A 24,919-nucleotide genomic window follows, 5' to 3' on the forward strand; every position below is an offset into this window, starting at 1 on the left:
TAAATGTTAAAAAGATAACAATTTGTACTAAGGAAGACAAAATCCTAAATCAATGATTACTTAAGAATGCTAAACATTATAACGATTTACGCTAATGAAAGTTAAATGCTAAAGAGAGAACGATTTGTACTAAGGAAGACAAAATACTAAAACGATGATTACTTAAAAATGCTAAACATTATAACGATTTACGCTAATAAAAGTTAGATGCTAAGGAGATAACGATTTGTACTAAGGAAGACAAAATTCTGAAGTGATGATTACTTAAGAATGCTAATCATTATAACGATTTATGCTAATGAAAGTTAGATGCTAAAGAGATAACAATTTATACTAAAAAGACAAAATCCTAAAGCGATAATTACTTAAGAATGCTAAACATTATAACAATTTACGCTAAAAGTTAGATGATAAGGAGATAACGATTTGTATTAAAAAAGACAAAATCCTAAAGCGATGATTACTTAAGAATGCTAAACATTATAAAGATTTATGCTAATGAAAGTTAAATGCTAAAGAGATAACGATTTATACTAAGGAAGACAAAATCCTAAAGCGATGATTACTTAAGAATGCTAAACATTATAACAATTTATGCTAATGAAAGTTAAATGCTAAAGAGATAACAATTTGTACTAAGGAAGACAAAATCCTAAAGCGATGATTACTTAAGAATGCTAAACATTATAACGATTTACGCTAATGAAAGTTAGATGCTAAAGAGATAACAATTTGTACTAAGGAAGACAAAATACTAAAATGATGATTACTTAAAAATGCTAAACATTATAACAATTTACGCTAATAAAAGTTAAATGCTAAGGAGATAACGATTTGTACTAAGGAAGACAAAATCCTGAAGTGATGATTACTTAAGAATGCTAATCATTATAACGATTTACGCTAATGAAAGTTAGATGCTAAAGAGATAACAATTTATACTAAGGAGACAAAATCCTAAAGCGATAATTACTTAAGAATGCTAAACATTATAACGATTTACGCTAAAAGTTAGATGATAAGGAGATAACGATTTGTATTAAGAAAGACAACATCCTAAAGAGATGATTACTTAAGAATGCTAAACATTATAACGATTTACGCTAATGAAAGTTAAATGTTAAGAATATAACGATTTGTACTAAGGTAGACAAAATTCTAAAGCGATAATTACTTAAAAATGCTAAACATTACAATGATTTACGCTAATGAAAGTTAGATGCTAAGGAGATAACGATTTGTACTAAGGAAGACAAAATCCTAAAGCGATACTAAAATGATGATTACTTAAGAATGCTAAACATTACAACAATTTTAAACAATTTACCTTATTTAATTACAGTCCATCTAAAATGAACTGAGCATTTTCCTCCTTGACATTTATTGAAGCCCACTAGCCGATCTTCGGAAAACCACAAACTGCAGGGCCACACTGAGGATGCAAGGCGATAATATGCTCCCACATCCAGACCTACAAAAACAATATATTAGTAAGACTATAACCTTCAACAAGCTTAGTCTACAAGTACTAAATATTTAATAAACAAATACCTGAACAAATGGCCAAAACCCCTCAACGGTTTTTGTACCATTACTTGCATGGTAAAGTTGACTGTACAAGTGTGCGAGCATAGGAGCACCCCATGCTCAGTTGTCGACTTCATCTAAGTCTTCCAGAAAATGCTGCAACAAGTAACTTATTCTCGAACCAGAACAATTGAAAAATAAAGTAAGTCCAAAAAAATAAAGAAGGAAGCCGCACAACTCTTGGTCAGCTGCTTCAGATGCACATGCGGCGGACCGACCGACCTTCTCATTTATTATAGAAAAAATAAACTTTCATCGTTGAGGAATTGCCTCCACCAGAAATACACTCACACCATTCTTCTATCGACATTCCTAGAAGGGCCGTGCAATTGTACCTTGGGTTATAGTTTGAATCCCTTGTTAGGTCAGTATTTTCATGGCACTTGAGACCCGTAATCTGTGCCACATCTTCTAGGGTCGTGGTCATCTCAAAAACCTTAAACTGAAACGTGTTCGTCTTATAGTTCTACTTATTGACCAGGTGGGTCATGGTGTTCCAGCAATTTTCAAAATAATGTTGGTCCAGAAGGCTGCCGAAGTGCATCTTTCGTAATCGGTCATTCTGATATTCACTCAGCTTTCTGTACCACGATAGAACTACAGACCATTGACACCGCCCTTTCAGTTTTTTACCTGTTGCTCTGCTTCTCTTCTGACCTGCCTGTAACACAAAATATCAAATCATAATTAATCGCTATACATAGTAATCACTATCGCAGTAATCGTTATACATAGTAATCGTTATACATAGTAATCACTATAACAGTAATCGGTATACAAAGTAATCGCTATTCATAGTAATCGCTATACATAATAATACTTACAACAGTATATCGTGACATCCAGTAGCGATTAACGTATCTTGGTCACACTTTTCTTCTCTTCATCCCTTCTCTTCCTTTGCTTTTGTACTTCTTTCTTCCATCGCTATTTCGCGTCCATCCTCTGCTTTTTTTCTTTCTCTTTCCTTCTCTTTCTTCTTCCTTTCTCTTTCCTTCTCTTCCTCGTCCTCCTTCTCTTCCTCGTCCTTCTTCTTCTTCCTTTGTCTTTTCTTCTCTTCCTCGTCCTTCTTCTCCTTCTCCTTCTCCTTCCTTTGTCTTTCCTTCTCTTCCTCGTCCTCCTTCTCCTTCCTTTGCCTTTGCTTCTCTTCCTTATCCTAAATCTGCTTCCTTTGCCTTTCATCTTCCTTCTTCTTCATTTGTCTTTGCTTCTCTTCCTCTTCCTCCTTTTTCAACTGTCTTTGCTTCTCTTCCTCCTCCTTCCTCTTCTTCAATTGCATTCATTTCTCTTCCTCCTTCTCCTTATTCTTTCTTTGCTTTTCCTTCTCCTCCTCCTTTTGCCTTCGCTTCTCTTCCTCCTTATTCTTCCTTTGTTTTTCTCTCTCCTCCTCTTCCTTCTTCTACCTTCGCTTCTCTTTCTCCTCTTTATTCCTTCTTTGTCTTTCCCTCTCCTCCTCCTCTTCCTTTTGCTTTCGCTTCTCTTCCTCATTCTCCTTATTCTTCCTTTGCTTTTCCCTATCGTCCACCTCCTCCTTTTGCCTTGATTTCCTTTGCTTTTTTTCATTATCCTCCTCCTTCCTTTCTTTTTGCTTATCTTTGTCCTCATTCTTCTTCTTTTTCATCTATACTTCGTCCTCATCATTCTTCGTTGGATCATCATCTTCAATATCTGACGGATTAGGCTCCGCTCTATACTTTACCAGTAATTGCACCATTTCTTTATCATTCTCAATCGTCATTATTTTGTAGTACGCTTCTAATTGCTCATACGAAGCATATTGTTTGATGATTTCATCAAGAGATTTTCCCTCTAACGATGAAGTGTTTCTTCTCTTACGAATGTAAGTCATTGGTAACATGCACAATACAAAAACTCACAGAGACGACAAAGGGTGCTTCGGCAAAAGAAGACGAAGTGTTAGATTTTTTGTAGAACGTTCATGGGGTAATATTGCGAGGATCTCCTTTTATAGCAGAGGAGTTTAATGCTTATGAGACCCACCAAAGATTTTATAATAAAATAACATATACCTTTAAGCGGTTCACGTTTTAGGCAGTTTACGCAATGACATCTTTGTCAGCCACAAATCGATATAGAAATTCCTGTTGATAGCTTATAAATCGATATACAGAATCAAGATACAAATTGATATTAAGAATCAAAATAATATCTTAAATCGATATCAAGAATCAACATAGAAATCAATATTAAGATTCAAAACAATATCTTAAATCGATTTTGAAATTTGTATTGATATATTAAAAATTGATATTTAGAATCAAAACAATATCTTAAATCGATATAAAAAATCAAAACAATATCGTAAATCGATATTAAGAATCAACATAGAAATCAATACTATGATTCAGAATAATATCTTAAATCGATTTGGAAATTCGTATTGATATCTTAAACATCGATATTTAGAATAAAAATAATATCTTAAATCAATATTAAGAATCAAAACATTATCTTAAATTGATATGGCAATTCCTATTGATATCTTAAAAATCATTGTAATGTTTAGTCGATTTGCCTTTGTTACGAAAATATTGTCATAGTATCACGTAAATCGATGATCAAATATCATACAAATCAATATGAAAATGACTATTGACAACTTATAAATCGATATACAAAATCAACATATAAATCGAGGGTTTAGGTTTAGGGTTTAGATTTTAAGGTTTAGGGTTTAGGGTTTAAGGTTTAGCGTTACGGTTTAGTAAGATATTAAGGGTTTAGGGTTTAAGGTTTAGCGTTACGGTTTAGTAAGATATTAAGGGTTTAGGGTTAAGGTTTAAGGTTATGGTATAGGGTTTAGGGTTTTGGCATTAGGGTTTAAGGTTTAGAGTTTAGGGTTTAGGGTTAAAGGGTTTAGGTTTAAAGGGTTTAGGGTTTAGGGTTTAGGGTTAGGGTTAGGGTTAGGGTTTAGGTTTAGGGTTTAGGTTTTAGGGTTAGGGTTAGAGTTTAGGGTTTAGGGTTTAAGGTTTAGTAATATATTAAGGGTTTAGGTTTTAGGGTTTAGTAATATATTAAGGGTTTATGGTTTAGGGTTTAGTAATATATTATGGGTTTAAGATTAGGGTTTAGTAAGATATTAAGGGTTTAGGGTTAGATATAGTAATATATTATGGGATATATGTACATATTTGTAAAATATTAAGTGCTTTCAAGTGTCGATTTGTTACATATTGTAGTATGTAATTGAAAACTGTGCATGAGGAATTAACATTGTAGCGACATGAGGTGGCCATTTGCATGTTCCAATCGTTGCTCATTTAGCGATTTTTATGGAAATCACTTCAAAGCTTCGTACCTATAATTGAATAGTTGTTACGTGAAATGTTATCGTCGACAAGTATAAATCGCTATTTCATCAAACATATAAATCGTTCCTGCTTTAAACATACAAATTGCTGCTTCAAACGTATAAATCACTGCTTTAAATCGATGTAGAAATCACACCCTTCATAAGTACATATCGTTGTAACATTTGGGCTTCAACAATAAAACGTCGTTCCACATCTCGCTCGTTGTCAAAAATTGATATGCCTTGTGAGACCTGGATTTCAGTTGACGATTTATGCGATTTACGCAATGACGTATATGTCGGCCACAACAATTTGCCTTTATATAGAAAATATTAGAATAGTATAATGCAAATCGCGGTTGTAGTAACATACTATCGATTTGAGAGATGTTTTGTTTGTTAATATCGATTTGTAAGCTATTATGCTGAATTTTCGTATCGATTTGTAATATATTATGCGATATGTATATTGATTTGTAACATATTATGTGTTTGCTAGTGTCGACTTATAAGATATTTGTATTATGATATTGAAATGTGTGTGTGTGTGGCATTTACATTATTGCGTGATTGTGGTGGCGATTTGCGTATTCAAATCGTTGTTCATTTAGTGATTAAAATTGAAATCACTTCACCACATCGTAGCTATCATCAAATTGTTGTCACGTGAATCACTATCGTAAATAACGATAAGTCATTTCTTTTATTAGCAAAGTAAATAACAACTTGATGCATAGTATAGTGCGATGCAACTGATGATCATGACAGATAACACGAAGAATGATGTGCATGTAGATTTAATTTTGCATGGTCGGCAGGAAGAAATCCCTTTGCCTCATAAGTGTGCATAGTTTTCATTTTCCGCCTCCTTCTTTCTTTGCTTTTTCTTCTCTTTGTCATCCTTCTTCTTCTTCATCTTTAATATCTGATGGATCAAGCTCCGCATAATAAATATCCAACAATTTGTTCCTGTCTTTTTCATTCTCAATGTTCATTATATTTTGGTACTTTACATAACCCTCATATATATCGGATTGGCGGATGATTTCTCCAAGAGTCATCCCCTCCAACGGCGAAGGCTTTCATGTCTTGCGAATTGTAGTCATTGCTAACCTGCACAACACATAAATTTAACCATAAATCGTTGTAGAAATCAAACCCTTCATAAGTACATATCATTGTAAATCATAAATCACTACTGCATTAAAATAATAAATCGTGACTGCTTTAAATGTATAAATCACAAATCATAAATCGGCTAAATTGCTACTGCTTGAAACATATAAATCGTTGCTGCATCGAACAAATCGCTAATGCATTAAACATATAAATCATTGTTAAATTCAAACTTACAAATCGTTGTAGAAATTTAGTCCTAATAAGTACATATCATTGTAATGTTTGGCTTTCATAAGAACAAATCGTGCTAACTATTTTTCGATGCCCAGAAGGTGGATAGGTACAAATCAATTTGTTTTAGTATAAAAATAGGTGTTATTTAACAAGAATAGTATAACCAGTTGTAAGATTTAGCATTCAAATTTACATAACGAAAATCAATTTGTTTACATAATGAAACCTTACACAAAACTCACCCAAATGACACAAGTTTTGCTAATCCGACAGTGGAGGAAAAACACCTAGAAGGTAGATGCAGCCGATGGTGGCAACGGTGCTCCGACTACGCTTCGACGACAGTAGACGACAAAAAGAGGTGCTCTGGCGGCAATAAACGACGTCAAAGGCTGCGACGTCAAAGGGAGCTCGTATTACAACAGATGGTGCATCGTCAAAGGGTGAGCCATAACGTTTAGGGTGACATATTGCGAGGAGCTCCTGTTAAAGCAAAATCGTTTACTCCTTAGAGCGAAAACGATAATGATTTTAACCCTTTATCTCTTCTAACGGAAGGACATTTTTGTCCTCTACTCTAAACATCATTTCATGGCGCTAATAGCAGGAAAGGGTAATTAAGTCTTTGCAAATAAACCAGACTCTGGTGCTAAGTGATGCCGACACACACGGGGAAACACACCCCACGTGCTTACATACGTGGTTTTCATTCAAACCCGAGAACACACACCTGTGTGTTCTTGGGGGAAACATATAACCTGCTTCGGGTGTTGAGAGCATATGAGGTGAGGCATAGCTCTAACCATAAAAGGGTGCCCCCTAATGTTGTACATCCATGTGATGAATGACATTAGACACATGTATGTCCTGGATTCGTTTAAGCAGATGCCTTGGATGCTTATCAACTGCACCATCAACGGCTTTGAAATTTTTTGCGGGACTCATTTAGAACACAAGTAATTCCATCATGATGTTTCTGATGCCTTGGTTGTGTTAGATGGACTCAATATCCAATAGGGATGTCAACGGTCGGATCTAGGTATTAATACCTGAATCCACGTTCATAAGGTCTGACCTAATCAGATCAGGAGTCTGATGGAAAAAGATAAAATTGAATCCTAACCTGACTATTCTAAAACCTGATTTTTACAATCAGGGTACGTTTAGTTGGATCTCATGAGATTTAGGGTTAGTTTGGTTGCTCGTGGGTAGTATGCAAATGAGATTTACTTTTTAAATCATGAGAACTCAAATCTCATGAGATTCTGAGTTATCACACAAATGAGATTCACTTTCTAAAACGAGATTCACTTTTCAAAGTGTATGAGTAAGTGAATCTCATATGATCTAACCAAGTATTATAAAGTGAATTTCATTTGCACATTACCCCCAAAGCAACCAAACTTAAAAAGTGAGTTGTGCACAGCACCCCAAAAGTAAGCCTTTGCAAATGAGACCTCTCACATGAGATACGAGTTCTCATGATGTTTAGAAAATGAATTTGCACAACACCCTGCAAGCAACCAAACTAACCCTTAATATGATCTGTGAATTAGTCGGATTCAGATTTCAATGGCAAAATAATACCAAATCCAAATCTAACGTACCTGATACTTATTTTATCGGGTCTAGTTCATGTGATACTTATTGGGTCTGGGTATGGTTTCTCTTATAATGTACCTGATTAGACTCAAGTCTAGACCCTATACCATACCCGAAATTTGGGTCCAAGTCTGGTTCTACATGGGTCCGAACTAAGCTCGACCCGTTGGCACCCTTACTTGAACCCCACAAATAACAGATGTATCCAAAAAATGGGAAGCAGATCAGGTCATGTTGAACATGAGCTTTTTGATCATGCCAACACATGGTGGCCGTCTGTTTGCATTTTGGATGAATGCCACTTAGCATATAATTGTTTTGGTGACTTTTTTTTGCTTTTTAAAATACAAAATGGACAGACATTTTGGATGAATGCCATGTAGCATATATAACTGTTCTGTTAACTTTTCAAAATACAAAATGGATGGCCAGGATGTTGGCATGAGCAAAAAAAACTGATGTTCAGTGACCTGATCTGCTTCCAAAAAATGAAGTGCAGTATCACACTAAAAATGTGCAATCACATTGCACATAAACCTTCCCCTGCTTGTGGTTAGGCCAAAGTTGGAGATATGGCCGTTACTTTCCGTTTTCACGAGGGGTCCCTTTTCTGTAACTGTAAGGAACGTCCAAACAAAGGATCCAAAGTCCAAATCCTCCCCACGCTTAACGTTCACCAAACTATTTGAATACGACACCCACCAAACCTCAACTGATCACAGCAATCTCCCTCCGTGCTATTCTAATATTTACTAAATTACCCTTTCATTTGTTACCAACCAAATCAATTTTTTTTTTCTTTCACCAAATAATCACGATAATAGTCACAAATATCGATAAAGTTTTCAGGATCTTATGATCCTGGTACATTCAGAAAATGATAAAATCTGCTGTAATATGTGATATTTGTAACCCCACCTATGTTCAATATATGACAAGTTTATCGCAATATTAGTACGTTATATTAATTTTTATATCTAAAATTTTGTTTACATATACAATTTTAAAAGTTATGTTTGATGATATTTTGGACATCATTTAAAAGTAAATGCTTAATTCTCTTGTTTAGAATATTCCGGTACCAAAATTTTGGACAGCATGATAAGTCTCTATCATTAGGGCCCATTTAATATATACAAGGAAGATCTTGATGACATATGCCAAACAATCGCACAGTTTAAGTTACTTTTCTTGTTCTTCTTTTTGTGAGCATACAAGGAGAAGTCAAAATGAAGCTAAAAAATAAGCTAGAGTTTTTTTTTTCTTTTCTTTCAAAAAGTTAGAGAAATACTAAAATTGAAAACAAGAAACATAAACGTAATATCATAATTAAAAAAGGAAAAACTTTTTCTGAATCCCCGTCTTGGCTGGGCCATTGAATAAGGTGTTACTGCCATCCATTACAACTCTCAATAATCATCACGACTGATGCTCTATTTGGGATTGCCATGAAAACACAATTTCCATGTATTGCCAAAAAGATAGTTTTGCCAGAATGTGGTGTGGAGGAGCTGTCAGTGCACGTCTCCTTGTGGTGGAACCTTGAATAATAACTGGGGGTGGGGTGGGGTCTTACCCCATCTTGCCTACAACAACAACAACTACTCCTTCATCCCAAAACAATTGGGGTCGGCGATATGAACCAAAAAAGAAAATCATTCTGGGTCTTCCACATGAATCCTTCTCCTCCAATCATTTCTATCCAATGCCATGTCCTCAGTGAGGTTCAAAGCATTCATATCCTTTCTTATCACCTCCATCCATGTCTTCCTAGGCCTATCCTGACCTCTTTTAACTAATATATTTTCCCATTTCTCCATCCTTCGAATTGGCGCATCATTAGGCCTTTGCCGAATATGTCCAAACCACTGTAAACGATTTTCTCTTATCTTATTTTCAATAGGTGCAACGCCTACCTTCTTACGTATTTCTTCATTCCGAATCTTATCTTTTATTGTATTTCCACACATCCATCTCAGCTAGGGGCGTAGCTAAGGGGGGGCAGGACTGGGCTGGATCCCCAAACAGTTAATTTTTTTTTTTTTTAAAAGCTCAGTCCTAGCCCTGCCCTGATTCCATATGAAATAGATTTTTATCCATTTTTTAGCCCAGCCCTGACTGCAGCAAATAGTTTGATTTGTCCATATGAAATAGATTTTTATTAATAATTGTAGCCATTTTTTATTTTATCTCAAATTTTTTTTTTCAGGGGCGCTGCCCCCGAACCCCCGACTATCACACAAATAAATTTTTTTTTTGCAACAACCCTGTTTACCCCCCCTCTCACATGAATCCTAGCTACGCCCCTGATCTCAGCATACCCATCTCAGCTACACTCATCTTGCCTTTAAAAATAAAAATAAAAAAAAGATGAAGTTGTCAAAAACATTCTCTTGTGAATTGGTGTTAAAATATAGTGTTGGGACTGCCAACTTCATTCCCATTGTGGTCTTTAGCGTTGAAGCTGCAAGCACTGCACCCAAACAGCAGATAGCACGAAAGCAAGCACACCAAGGAAAACCACAACATACCTCGGATTCAAAGTCTCCCAAACAGAGTCTCAACCTCATTGATGTCTATATGATTTGGTTTAGCCTTAGAAATCGTATTTTCTCAACTTCAATGGCCCCATAATCTTTCACATTCTTACTCTTTGGCCCTTTGCAAAGGGGGTACTTTAAAAAAAGTATCTGGCTTATCTGCTATTTACAAAAAAACCCTCACTCAACCACTTGCTCTTCTGAGCATCATATTTCAAACCCACACGAAATGACTCCCACAAATTGTCTTGCTCCAAGACCTCCACCGCCAAGAACGTCTACCGGTGCAAATGGATTACAAGTTAATATTTGGATCCGGATTCTGACCTCTTGCATTGCGTAGTTACATTCCTTTTGGATTTCGAATCCCAATCCGTTTGCAAGGCAAGGTTTTGTCTGTAGGCCCCAATCCGAAGTTTAATTCCACGGGATGAAAGCGAGAAAACAGGGAACGGTTGGGCGTGGTAGGTTCCCGAAATTATAGGGGCATTTTCAAAAATAAAATTCTGCGTAAGATACGGTTGAGATCCACCATTCCTGTGAGAAACCGACACGTAAGCAGTCCACCGGCGAAAGCCGGTGAACCCGATCACTGGTCCGTTTCGTAAAATTTAAAAGCCGTGAATTCACCGCTCGTCCTTCGGTTTCTCTCGCGTCCCTTTTCCTGCTCAGACCACATCCAGAACAATAAATATCCCAAAAAAACCAGAAATAGAGAGAACACAGGAATCCGAGGAGAGTTTGTAGTTGTACTCAAAGGGAGAAAAAGCAAGTGAGAGAGAGAGAGAGGGTTGCTTTTTTCGGAGTTAGGGTTTTGTAGTTCATGTCTCCGAACGTCGCCGGCAACGGCAATGCGAGGGTTCAGCCGGTGCCGAGGAGGCCCCTGAGGAGGACGCCGGAGCTCGTCTCCCGCTGCTGCGACGACTCCTCCCTCGACTCAGCCTCGTGGTCGTCCGGCGCGTCTTCCGACTCGTCGCTCGGCCTTCCTGCCGCCGGACGGAGCGCCGTCGAGGCGAGGCTCGGGTGCCGGAGGAAGCAGAACGAGGTGAGGTCCGGCAGGGTCACACCGGAAGGAGGCGTCGATGCGGTGCCGGCCCCGTCGCCGGAGAAGAGGAGGTGCGGGTGGGTCACGGCCAACACCGGTAAGTGCTCTTCTTCCGTCGGCTTTCGCCAAATTACCTTTTTTGTCCTCTGCTAGGCGGTAGGCTGTAGCTAATGAAATTACTTTGAGATGTAACCCTTTCTCTGAATGACCATTTTGCCCTTCGTCTTCCTGCATGGAGTTCATGTCTCTGGTTTCCAGTCTGTGTAAGGATTGTTGCTCAGGTGCGGTTTTAAGAGTAGGGATATTGATATGGTTTTGATTAGTTTATTGAAGTGTCCCTCCTCCAGCTTTTGGACTGGGGGGACCGGGTGGGGGAGTTACCCACTTTGGCTGGTGCTGCAAAAATGCCTACTTTAGTTGAATCATGAAATGGGGAAGAGATACTTGGCAGAAAAAATGGTGGCATTTTTGGTATATGATTTTCTTTGTTTATTTTAAGTGACGTGACGGAAATTTCCAATTTTTTGCTATAAGTTGCAGGGTGGGAAGTGAATCGCATAATATTATATGTTTTCAAAAAAAATTATTTTAGGATTCTGACGTACGATATGAGAAGAGCATGCTTATATAATCCCTTGAGTGATGTATTGCTTTGCTATAGAATATAGAAAACGACTATACAACCAAGAAGATGTAAGTATGTGGTTTCTTTGACTTCATATCCCCGTCCGCTCAATAGATTACTTAGAAGCCATGGAAAATTGGATACCTGGTTGTCGCCCAATGTCATTCTTAGAAGAAAATAACTAGTAGTTTCCACCTCTTGAATTGGATGGCCATCGTCTCTCTTTCTTCTCTTCTTCTTTCTTTGTTTCTTTGTTTCTTTGTTCTCAATGTTGATATTATTCCAATTTGAAAATTTGCAAGGGCCTGCAGATTGTCTTTCGTCCTCCTTTGCATCTTCTTCATGCTTGTTGTTCGCAATATCTTGATCAGCTCGTCATTCGTAAAACTTGTGTTAATTGCAAACATTCTAAAATTAACCGCAGTCTCCACATCTCTTTTAACCACAAATTGTTTTAGAATTCAAATCAATCAACTGTTAAAAATGAATGACAAGTTAGATTCTTCTGAAATGACCTCCCCTTTGCGGAAACACTTAATAATGGAGTGATCATCTTGTCCTTCATGATCTTAATTGTCTCAATGAATCAAACTGATGTGCCATGATTTGGTCTTAAACAGTGGCCCTTGTGAAGTCAGGAACAATGTTGTCAATTTCGCATGGGACTCGAACTGAATCGGCCAACTTTTGATGTCACAAATAAAATTATATTAAAAATAATTTTAACAATTTTTTGAAAAAAAGAAGATCCAAATCAGCCCTGTACCATATATTGATTTCTGGCTTATATGATACGAATCAGCTGATTTAGGCCGATTCTCACCGATACTGATCACACTGGACAGGAATCAAGCCATAACATGCTCAGTTCTTTGCAGAACACTTGAATATCATGTGATTAATTCATGCCCACGTAACTAATTCACTCCTTGTACTGGCCCCTATGGTATGTTTTGATACATCAGATTTTAGATTTGAGAATGGATATGCATGGTGCCCATGCAAGATATGTGGTTTACTCAAATGCTTGATTCAAAGGCTGTGAAACTAGGTAGATGCGATCCTCAAAGATGCATAAAATCCAAGGATCTTGAATCCAATCACACTCGGATATGAGGTAATCAAAAGCACTTTGAGATTTTCAAAAATTAAAAGAACTGAAAAACTATCATGGTTTTGGGTGTGTCTACTATGCATGCCATGTGATTTATTATCCCCATTGATTAGAAGAACCTGAAAAACTATGCTCGGAGTTTTCCACCGGAGGGGTCCGTGATTGAGAGAACTCCCAGTGGTTCATACAGAATCAATTCCTACTCTGCAGAGAATCGGGACATACCACCTCGGCCACACGGTAGTTCAACCCCCTACGATCGACGATTGGGGACCAACATAGATGCCTTGCTCTCCAAAACAACAAACGGTCGATCGATCGAGTGTACCTCCACCCTCTCCAAGGTGGTCTTGGGTTTGAATAGGCCACTAGGTATCATTTAAAATTAGGCTCATAACTTAATTTCAAGTGCTTTTAGCACACATGCTCCCTAGACCAAGCTCCACTCTGGGATGCTTTCTTAACATAAAGTTGTTTACTAACCCATTCAAACAACTTAGAGTACATACATCACCTCTGGGTAACTTTGAGCTCGGCCTCCTTGAGGCTTATGTGATTATGTGCATGTCTTACTATGTTTCTTTTTGTTTCACTTAGTGCCCAACAAGCACTCATGGGTTTCATTGAACTCGGGCCTACTCACGAGCCATGCACATGCTCCATACTACATATTTAATGCATAATGTTATAAAATAACAACTTGAGACATTAATGCATAACAATGCATTTCATATAAAATTTTTACCTCATTAGGTTCATTGAACATGCTACACCTTTCTTGTCATGCATACCACTTTACATTGTCTTCATGCTTACAATCACATATAGGCAACATGCATAATCTCATTCACTACCATGCTTATTCATCAAGGCCACATATGCATCCATCATATTTTAAGATCATGCTTAATGATACATAATGCACATTCTTATGTAATATGATACATGGTTTCTTAGCATATATTATTCAACATGATACACATTCATTTAACATGCATAATACATCATAGAGTAGGTCTTAGCCATCACTAAACATGAGTAGCAACATAGCAAAATGATTAAGCATTAATACATGCATTTAGGAAAATTCAACTCCCTGCTTACCCGATTTTGAAAAAATCACCAAACATCATAGAGAACAATTTTGGCTTTAGAATTTTTACTGGAGTTGCCCTAGCATGTCAGGAACAAATCTCCAAAAGCACAACCCCAAAATTGTTCATCATAAATCTATGAAAATTTTGCAACAGACCCCTGTCTAGAGAAATTACAGGACATTCTGTAAACTACAAAATTTGTTTTCAACTTGGGAAATTTCCTAGGATTTACTGTGAACTCTTTTGACCAGTGTTGTGAAAAGCGTTGAGGCGTAGCGAGGCGCTCCACCAAATATTGAGGTGAGGCGTAAAGTGTAAGCCTTAATTTTTTTTTTTGAAAACTTAAAAAAAACTATAAAAAATATCTAAAATTACAAATAAATAAAAAATGCTTTATTGATGAAGCAACAACCAACAAGAAATAAAAAATCTCAAATAAATACTGAAAAAATATGAGATTAACATGTAAAAGTAACATTAACGCAACAACTTGATCTACCTAAGTATCTAAAATATACCATGAATTAAGAATCTACCTTCATGATTGAAACTGCTTAATATTGCAACATGACATAGTGGTAGGACCACAACTATGATGTCAAGTACTGCCAAATTGGCCACATATATTCTACTCTCCCAAGCCCATTCAATCGGCATTGCTCCCAAGTCAACTAATTCTGCACTTTAAGACTCCCATCCTTACCAAAACACCAAAATTTTCTTTTCTTCTGCCATGAGTAAATTGCAAATTAATCTTCTACCATTTCTCTTGGGGGTTTGGTGCTATTTCTCCTAGTAGTGCAGGGCACAACTACAGGCAAGAGAGACAGCGTGCAAGTCACATTCATAGAATGAGTCCTAAAACAAATAAATCTCCAATCTCAGCCATAGTGTATTCGTTTAGAATCCTCGTTTTCAAGAAAAGAGGCATGAACCATATCACATCATCGATCATGCACGGAAAACAAACAAACGCAGGCAATCAAATTACAGCATTCGAGGCATCACAGATTACAAAACCAAAAATCAGTGGGAGGGATCTCGCGTTGTGAGAGAAATTCATAACGTCACATGTCAATTCAAGATCTGAGGCATCAATTCAAAAAAAAAGAAAAAAGAGAGGCCAGAGCAACCCCTAGATCGAAGGCTGAATTCCAGACATCAAGAGCATCAATCCAAACCAAAATCGAAGAGAATATACAGAAACCCTCGAATCAAAGGCTGATTTCCCCAAACTCAAATCAAGAACATTAAATCCACACCAAATTGAAGAGAAGACCAAGAAACCTTAGAGTTTCCCTTCAATTCTTCATAGGTGTGCAAAGAGAACCCTAACTCCAACCGATAGCATTCGCTCGAATCCGAAATTTATAGAACAACAAGCCGTTTCGAGTATTTTGATCCATCGAAGAAGTCGAGGACGGGATTTAAAACGATCGATCGAAGAACTCAACCCTTTCCAAAGAAACTCCAAAAAAAGGGGGGGGAGGAACGAAATACCTTTCTCGATGTACGCCATTTAACGATGGAAGCAACACTTCTTCGATTCGACGCTTTCCACAGAGAAGACGATCCAAAGGAACAGAGAAGACGATCCAAAAATTAGGGTCGGGCGCCCTTTGTTTAAAAAGCCCCAAGGCATATACGCCTCATCTTGAGGGGTGCCTCGCCTTGAGGCATGTGCTTCAAGGCCTATGAGGCACACGCTGAAAAGAAGTGTTTTCTCTGGTTACGGGTCATGGATCTGAAGATCCAGGACCCGTGACATCCACTTCTTCATTAATGGCATTTTGTAATACTGATTATTGTAATGAGGGGTATTTTAGTACCCTAAAATTTTGTAACCACATGTTAATATGAAGGAATACACAGCAGCCGACCCTATTGCTGAAGGGGTATCGGTTTCTCTCAACTTCTCTCTCCCTTTCTCTCTCTCTCTCTCTCTCTGTTTTTCAGATCTCAAGCGTGGAAGAACCTGGAGATTCAAAATCTAACATGGTATCAGAGCCACGCTTCAGTTGAAACTGGAATCGATCTCAAAGGTACGTCCAATAGATCTATCATTCTCGATTTCTTCTTCTAAGTCAAGAACATATCCTTCCGTTCCCTAATTTCATATTTTTTTTTTGGGGTTCACGACCGACCCATTTTTGTCTCCCCACAAACCTTTCTTCTCTATCAGATCTGATATCAATCAGATCTGAAGATATTCAGATCTGACTTCTTCTTCTTCCCACAGTCTTCTTTTCGCCTCTTTCTATTTTTCTTTTACTTACGTGGTGGCTGAACCTCGGTTTCCCCACAGCCTTCTTTCTATCCCTTGAGTAACTCAATCCAGATTTTCTACCCAAATACCCAGTTTATCGCCGTTAATAGCAGCGTGATTTAATCACGCAGGGTCCTATTTCTCATTCTGTCCCTCGCATACCCAGTTTATTGTTGTTGATAGCAGCGTGATCTAATCACGCAAGGTCCTATTTTGATGCAACTGCATTCTTGATCAAGCCGATACATTCACATTTCTTTTTGATTTTCATATCAAATATTTCAATTTCTGTTTCATATCAGCAATCTGAATTAGTTTCTGCAGTCTGATAGCCATCGATTTGAGTTAGTTCCTAAAAAAAAAAAAAACTGCAGGTGTAAGCAGATTGTGCTGAATACATTCTTAATTCTGTGAAAGATGAATTCACTTCCTAGTCAATCAGTTCTTTCTTCCAGTTTCCTCAGTCAACTCGTGTCTGAAAAATTAAATAATGGTAATTTCTTGACTTGGAAGAGGCAAATCATACCTTTCATTAGGAGTCAGGATCTTTCTGGACACCTGGATGGATCTATTCCAGTTCCTCCTAAGTTCCTATCACAAGAAGAAAGGGACAGCAAAGGGGAAGCTACTACCGTATATGTTAGAAATCCTGAATTTGTGGCTTGGATGAAAAGAGACCAAGCGCTTGTTGCTTATATTACATCAACACTGTCACAAGAGGCTCTTGTAGCCATTTCAGATGACTGCACTGCCATGCAACTTTGGAACAGACTAGTTCAGACATACTCACAGGTTTCTCAGGCCAGGATTGTGTTTCTTAAAAGAGAATTTCAAATGTTAAGAAAGGATTCCATGTCCATCATGGAATATTTGAACAAAATGAAGGTTATCACAGATCAGTTAGCAGTTGTTGGAAGTACAGTTTCTGATAAAGATTTGGTACAGCAAACCCTCAGTGGATTGGGACACGACTATCATATGATTGTCACTTCTCTATTATGTTTACCTGAGCTGCCCAACTTCAAAGATCTGCGCGCAAAATTGTTACAATATGAGATGAATCTAAAGGGGTTTTCTGAAGAATCATCTATGCATACTGGGGCACAAGAAGTTCTTGCTACAGGGGTTACTTATGGACGAGGACGAGGAAGCTATGATATCAAGGGAAAAGGAGTACAAGGGAGAAGTAGCCATGGCGGTCGTGGATTATTGCCTACACCCAACTCATATACCAACTCACAAAGACAAAGGCCAATTCCTACTTGCTTTCTGTGTAATAAAAGGGGGCACATCAAAGCCAACTGCTGGTTCAATCCCCTAAATAAAGGAAAATCAACACAAACTGAAGCAAAAAGAGGCACAGACAGTACAAGGACCAATGGAGAAGTAAAAGAGTTGTTGTTGTCAGCCTTAGCAGAATTGAATCTGAAACAGAATGAGCAAGGTACTTGGTATGTGGACTCTGGCGTAGCGACTCATGTTACTGGTGATGCAGGTAAGCTCCTAAAACTTGTTCCTTACATTGGTAGAAGTAGTATAGTTACTGGAGATGGATCACACCACTCTGTCTCGCATATTGGAAACTTCATCATACCCTTGCCCGAATCTTCCATCAATCTTTCAAATGTTCTTTATGCTCCTAATATCAAGAAAAACATTGTTTCAGTTTCTAAACTTGTTGATGATGTCAAAGCCTCAGTTGAATTTACTCCTTCTTCTGTTCTTGTTAAGGATCTCTGCACGAAGGAGACGTTCGCTAGAGGAAAACGACAAGGCAATATGTATGTTTTTCAAGAAGATCCTTCAGCACATGTTAGCTTTGCAGATCCAAACTTGAAGCTCCAATCATCGTTGTCTTCTGAAAATCCTACTTGCGTTTTTAGTGTCTCTGAAATCAATAAGCCAAATCTTTGGCATGGTCGTCTAGGTCACTGCAGTAGTAGTTTCATTGAAAAGCTTGTTTCGAATAATCTTATTCCCAAGTCAAGTTTAGGAATAAATGTCAATGACAATAAATGTTCTAGTTGTCTCTTATGTAAGAGTCATGTTTTACCATTTCATTCTATCAATAAAAGAGCTTCAAGACCTTTTGAGACTATCTGTTCTGATGTTTGGGGGCCTGCTCCAGTTGCTTCCATGTCTGGAACTAGATATTATCTTTTATTTGTTGATAGTTATTCTCGCTATTCTTGGATATTTTTCATGAAACAAAAATCCGAGACTTTCAAGTTGTTTCGTAACTTCCATTCCTTTGTCAAAAACCAATTTTCTGAAAACATCCTAAGTTTCCAATGTGACGGAGGAGGCGAATTCTCTTCCATTGACTTTACTAACTTTCTTCAAAGTAATGGGATAAGAAAAAAGGTGTCTTGCCCACACACACCTCAGCAGAATGGGATTGCTGAAAGGAAGCATCGCCATATTGTTGAGAGTGCGATGAGCATGATGCATGACAGTAATCTTCCGATCACTTTATGGACAAAGGCTTTTCATTCTGCAATTCATGTGATAAATCGATTGCCCATGACTATTTTGGAAAACAAGTCTCCTTACTTGTCTCTTTTTGGTATACACCCCAACTACTATGATTTGCATGTCTTTGGATGTTTATGCTATGTTCATGTTGACAGTTCAAGGAGACATAAGTTTCAGGACAAGGCTTTAAAGTGCAGGTTTGTGGGTTATGCTGATGACTATAAAGGGTATAGGTGCTATGATCCGGTGAGCAAGCGCATCAAAATATCAAGAAATGTCATCTTCGATGAATTGAATTTTGATTGTCGATGTACTAGTTCTTCAGAATCAAAACATAGAGTTGAGGCTTATTATCCTTGGTTGAATTATGAACTTCTCTCAGGAGCTAGTGATGCTTGCTCAAATTGCATTCAAAAGGATAAGAAACTTGTGTCTACTGATGGAATGATTGATCATGAAAATACAGACTCAACTTTGAATCCAGGAAGGTATAAAGGCCTTGTCTACACTCGACGAGAAAGAGAGTCACCCACCATAGTTGATTCAGACATGGACGCATCCTCAACATCCAACATTGTTGATACTAGAAGATCCACACGTTCTCGCCATCCAATTGAAAGGTGGGTCAGTTATGAAAATTTCTCATTAGATTTTCAACTCTTTCTAACAGCCTTGAATAAAGAAGATGAACCCACAACGTTCTCTCAAGCATCAAATTCCAGAAGATGGATTGAAGCAATGACTGAGGAGATGGAAGCTCTACATGAATGTGGTACGTGGGATGTCGTATCAAAACCACCTGATAGAAACGTTGTTGGTTCGAAATGGGTGTACAAAATAAAGTATAAACCGGATGGGACTATAGAGTGATACAAGGCGAGACTTGTAGCCAAAGGTTTTACACAGGAGCAAGGACAGGATTATGATGAAACCTTTAGTTCCGTTGTGAGGATGGGGACAATCCGAGTCATACTTTCTTTAGCCATTGAACACCAATGGACCATTAGCCAACTTGATGTGAAGAATGCTTTTCTTCATGGAGATTTGAGAGAAGAAGTTTACATGGAACAACCCACTGGTTATGCAGAAGGTAATCCTACAAAATATGTCTGCAGACTAAAAAGGGCGATATATGGATTGAAGCATGCATCTCGATCTTGGTTTGACAGCTTTTCTCTTGAAATAGAAAAATATGGTTTTAAGAAATCTCTTCTTGACCACTCCTTATTTATATTTAAGAACCAAGACACAATTACTCTGTTGTTGATATATGTGGATGATATTATCATCACTGGCAGTTCCAATGAGCACATTGAAGAAGTCAAACATCTCTTGAATCAGAGGTTCAAAATGAAGGACCTTGGCAAACTACGGTACTTTCTTGGAATTGAAGTCGACAGTTCCTCTGAAAAAATGACTCTCACTCAACATAAGTATACCATTGATGTTCTCAATAAATCGGGTATGAAAGACTGCAAGCCCTTAAGCACTCCTAGCGTTCTTCATCAAAGGCTTACCTCTCAAGACGGAGATCCATTTGATAATCCCACACAGTATCGTAGCATAGTGGGTATGTTACAATACCTCACTTTTACTCGCCCTGATATAGTCTACTCGGTGAATCAAGTTTCTCAGTTTATGCATGCCCCATGTGAAGGGCATATGGAAGCAGTTAAACGGATACTACGATATCTGAAGGGAACGGTTGGGGATGGTAAGCGAAAGACAAATGGGCAAAGTGCACATGAGATCACTATTTATTCTGATGCGGACTGGGCGGGAGATCCAGATGAACGCAGATCAGTATCCGGCTATTGTGTATTTGTTGGGATGAATTTGGTTTCTTGGAGTAGTAAGAAACAAAAGGCTGTTGCCAGATCCAGTACAGAGGCTGAATACAGGTCAATGGCAGCCGCCACTGCTGAGGCTACTTGGGTTAGACATCTACTGACAGAAGTCGGAGAATTGATATCTCGATCACTTCTTTTGTGTGACAACCAGAGCGCCATTAGTATGTCTTTTAATCCAATCCATCACAGTCGTGCCAAACATATTGAAATAGACCAGCATTTTGTGAGACAAAAGGTAGAAGAGAAAGAGATTGAGCCTGAATTTGTTCGAACTACAGATCAAGTGGCGGATATTTTTACAAAAGGATTGACAAAAGACAGATTTTGGATGTTAAAAGGCAAGTTGTTCATGATTCAAGATCATGCACAACTTGAGGGAGGGTGAAAAGAAGTGTTTTCTCTGGTTACGGGTCATGGATCTGAAGATCCAAGACCCGTGACATCCACTTCTTCATTAATGGCATTTTGTAATACTGATTATTGTAATGAGGGGTATTTTAGTACCCTAAAATTTTGTAACCACATGTTAATATGAAGAATACACAGCAGCCGACCCTATTGCTGAAGGGGTATCGGTTTCTCTCAACTTCTCTCTCCCTTTCTCTCTCTCTGTTTTTCAGATCTCAAGCGTGGAAGGACCTGGAGATTCAAAATCTAACACACGCCTCGGGGCTTTTGCGCTTCATACATGCGCCTCAAGGCATAAAGCCCCTCGCCTTGAGGCGAGGAGCGTTTTTTGCGCCTTGAGGCATGTTTTTAATAATACTGATCTCAACACTTGCCAAATTATTTTTATTTATTTTTTCCTTGTTTTCTTTTCTTTTTGTTTCATTTCTTTCTTTAATGTATCCAGGTAGGGTCGTCCCATCTGGGTGTCCCTCCTTGCCTTGAATAGTAAGTGGGTCCAATTTGGACTCAAGGCTTCCTTACCAAAACCTTGACTTCGTATTGGTAAGTTTTGAATTTTTTTTTCTTTTTTACTCGAGTTTTCAAGTGAACTCATGGTTTTTAGAAAGTAATTTTTTAGCCAAGAGGTGTGGGCCCACCTAGGGGCGTCCCACCCTCTTGGATTGACTTACCTTATTAAATAATTAATTATATTTTATTTAATTTGCTTAATTCTTTAATTTTCAAATTGGATTTTTGATCCATATTAAACCTTGGATTTCGTACCTAATCCAAATCCATTTAGTTTTCAAACCTCATTTAGATCCAAACCCACGTACCAAATCCAAATTTAATTGAAATTAAATCCAAACCCACATTCATGTTAAATTCTATTTAAATCCCAATTTGCACGAAATTAACCCTGAGTTAAATTCAAATTCTATTTTAACTTTAGTTAAAATTTCATTTCACTTGTGATTAAATTTTGAATTAATATACACCATCAATTCTAACTCCCATGCATATTTAAGTAAATAAAAATCCATATTTAAGACATAAAATCATTTTTATTTATTTAAATAATTGCCAAAAAATTTATGGGTATTACATAAACATCTATCAATAGGCTGACTTATGTGGCCAGTCTCGCAGATCATATTAGCTTAGGGGCATGATCTTTCTATCGTATGTGGGGGTTTTCAATTGCTGGATTTCGTCACTTATATTGGCACCAGGGTCAGTGCATACAATTGATTTAGTTTCAGAATAAACAAAGACGTGATGTATACATATGTTTGCTTTTTTATTCATGAAAGCAACAGCAGATTATTCACAGCCGGTTTATCCAGCACTGAAGCCATAGCACAGCTTAAGGAGAAAGGAAAAAAAGAAAAGAAAAGAAAAGAACTTGTCTAAGAAAAGCCTCTCAGGAATTTACATTATCACTACTTCTGTCAGTTGGAGGTGCTATGTGCATCTGAAAGTTATTGGTTGTTCTCATTGTGTCTAAGGCATGAGTTGTAGAACTTGGAAACAGCTTGTCATCCTGAAGCCCGTGAATTAATGTAATTCAAACTTTGCAGAAGTTTATACTTCACCCTTTAACTGAGATCACCTATTCTTCTATGTAAACAGTGCTTGCTGTTTTCTTGTAAACCGTCATCTTCTCTCCATCAGCATATGGAAAGGCCATTTTTCTCTAAGACATTTACTAAAATCTTTCTTGACAGATCCTCTTTATGTTTCATTTCACGATGAAGAATGGGGTGTACCAGTTCATGATGACCAGAAGTTGTTTGAGCTTCTTTGTTTAACAGGAGCATTGGCTGAACTTAGTTGGCCTGCTATTCTGAGCAAAAGAGAGATGTTTAGGTATCTCTTTTCATACCCTGTAGTTCATTTCAGATTCCATACTTCTGGATCTCAAATTGTGTCTGATGTCTTTCTATAGCATAGAAGCATCCTGCATCTCTTTTTAGTTTCAGCCCTGATCCTGTCAAATTTCTGCAGGGAGCTCTTTTGCAATTTTGACCCAGCTTTTGTCGCTAAATTTTCTGAGCGCAAAATCAACTCTCTCAAGACAAGCAACAGCATACTGCTCTCTGAACAGAAACTGCGTGCAATCGTGGAGAATGCAAAGCAAATTCTAAAGGTTCAACTCCCCCATCCTCTCTCCAGGTCTCCCACTAATACAATTGGAGTTTAATAGATGAATTAGAGAGATATTTCTTATATTCTTAATACTGGTTCTATAGGTTTCTGTTGTTTATCCCTGTCAAGTGTTCTTCAGCATCTAAAGCAGTATCAAAGAATCCATGGTGACTGCAGGTTGTGGAGGAGTTTGGATCCTTTGCCAACTTTTGCTGGAGTTTTGTGAATCACAAGCCAATCATCAACAGATTCCGTTATACACGCAAAGTCCCAGTGAAGTCTCCCAAAGCTGATGCCTTCAGCAAAGATCTCATCAGGCAGGGCTTCCGCTCTGTTGGACCAACAATCGTTTACTCCTTCATGCAGGCCGCAGGAATGGTGAATGACCATTTAGTGGGTTGTTACAGATACGAAGAATGCTCATCGGTGGCAGCTGCAGTGGGTCTGGATTGCTATGAAAGCAAACAGAAGGTTGTTGAGAAGAGATTGCAGGATGTTGTGGAGTTGGCTGAGCAAATGAATGGATGCATATTAGACGTATAATGAGCCCCCATGTTAAGTTGCATGTCCGTGTTAAGTCGTGTCATTCTTTGCCTTTTTGAAGAAGTACAGAGGGTGTGTCGTAGATCTGTTGGTGTTAGAAGTTGTGTACTTTTTCCAGGAAGAAGCTAAATTTTCAAAGTTGTGTCCAACTTGTAAAGTGTTGAATGCCTAATAATAGTCTTTTTCACGTTAAAGGCAATGTGATTCCCATTGACTGGTGTGCGCATTGTCATGTTCCAGAGCTTATTTTGTTTCAATTGGGATTCCGCATATTCTAGACACAGCCTTCCCACTAATCTATATGAACTTTGTCATAACCAGTAACCACTGTTTGAATGATTCAATTCAATCTGGACAACTTGGACCAAGTTTTATGACTTTAGCCAACTTAAGTTATCGTGCTGGATTGGGACATTATCGATGAACCAATTCTTGAATCAAGTCATTTTTCATGACGGTTCAGCGAATGTGGCTGATCAAGAATTGAGTTGAATCGTTCTTAATTGAATTGAATGGAATCGAGAATTGGCTGATTCGATTCTATTCATACAACATTGGGGTGAACAGACCGAAGTCATTTCCTACCAAATATTGATCCTTTTAAGATAACGATGGAATGTCAAAAATAAAAAAAATAAAATGAGCTTGAGCAATACTATGGATTAGTATTAAGTCATTCTCTCTCCTGCCAAGAGTTCTATAATGGGACTCCTTGTGACTTAAAAATGGTACAGCCGTATTAGAATGAGAGATGTTTCAACCAATGTTGTCAGTATGCCCTGAATTGTTTGGAGGTGAATCGAACCGCTATCGATTCTCAAGTGAATGGTTCTGAATCGGCTACAAAATAATTAAAAAATATTTTGTCAATCAGAACGTCGTGACATGGGTTAAAACCATTAAAATAATATTAAAAATTAATATTAAGTATTTTTGCATTTATTAAAAAATAGCCTATTCAAGATTTTATA

General features: G+C 37.7%; 1 protein-coding gene across 3 annotated transcripts; it reads left to right on the forward strand.

The window, feature by feature from the left end:
* Nucleotides 1-11,043: 11,043 nt before the first annotated feature.
* LOC149834808 (uncharacterized) lies at nucleotides 11,044-24,229 on the forward strand. Of its 3 annotated transcripts, none has more exons than XM_090010302.1 (4): nucleotides 11,044-11,537; nucleotides 22,985-23,126; nucleotides 23,265-23,432; nucleotides 23,583-24,229. In XM_090010302.1, exons 1-4 carry the CDS (start codon nucleotides 11,219-11,221, stop codon nucleotides 23,629-23,631), a joined length of 678 nt encoding a protein of 225 aa, XP_089866428.1. In that variant the 5' UTR covers nucleotides 11,044-11,218; the 3' UTR covers nucleotides 23,632-24,229. The 3 variants fall into 3 exon arrangements, with proteins under 3 accessions (XP_089866428.1, XP_089866427.1, XP_089866429.1); XM_090010301.1 differs by having other exon boundaries at nucleotides 23,265-23,406; XM_090010303.1 differs by having other exon boundaries at nucleotides 23,265-23,406; nucleotides 23,510-23,643.
* The last annotated feature ends 690 nt before the right edge of the window (nucleotides 24,230-24,919 follow it).

This window comes from Nuphar pumila, chromosome 6 (assembly GCF_984573655.1).
Source record: "Nuphar pumila chromosome 6, dmNupPumi1.hap1.1, whole genome shotgun sequence".
Classification (NCBI taxonomy): Eukaryota; Viridiplantae; Streptophyta; class Magnoliopsida; order Nymphaeales; family Nymphaeaceae; genus Nuphar; species Nuphar pumila.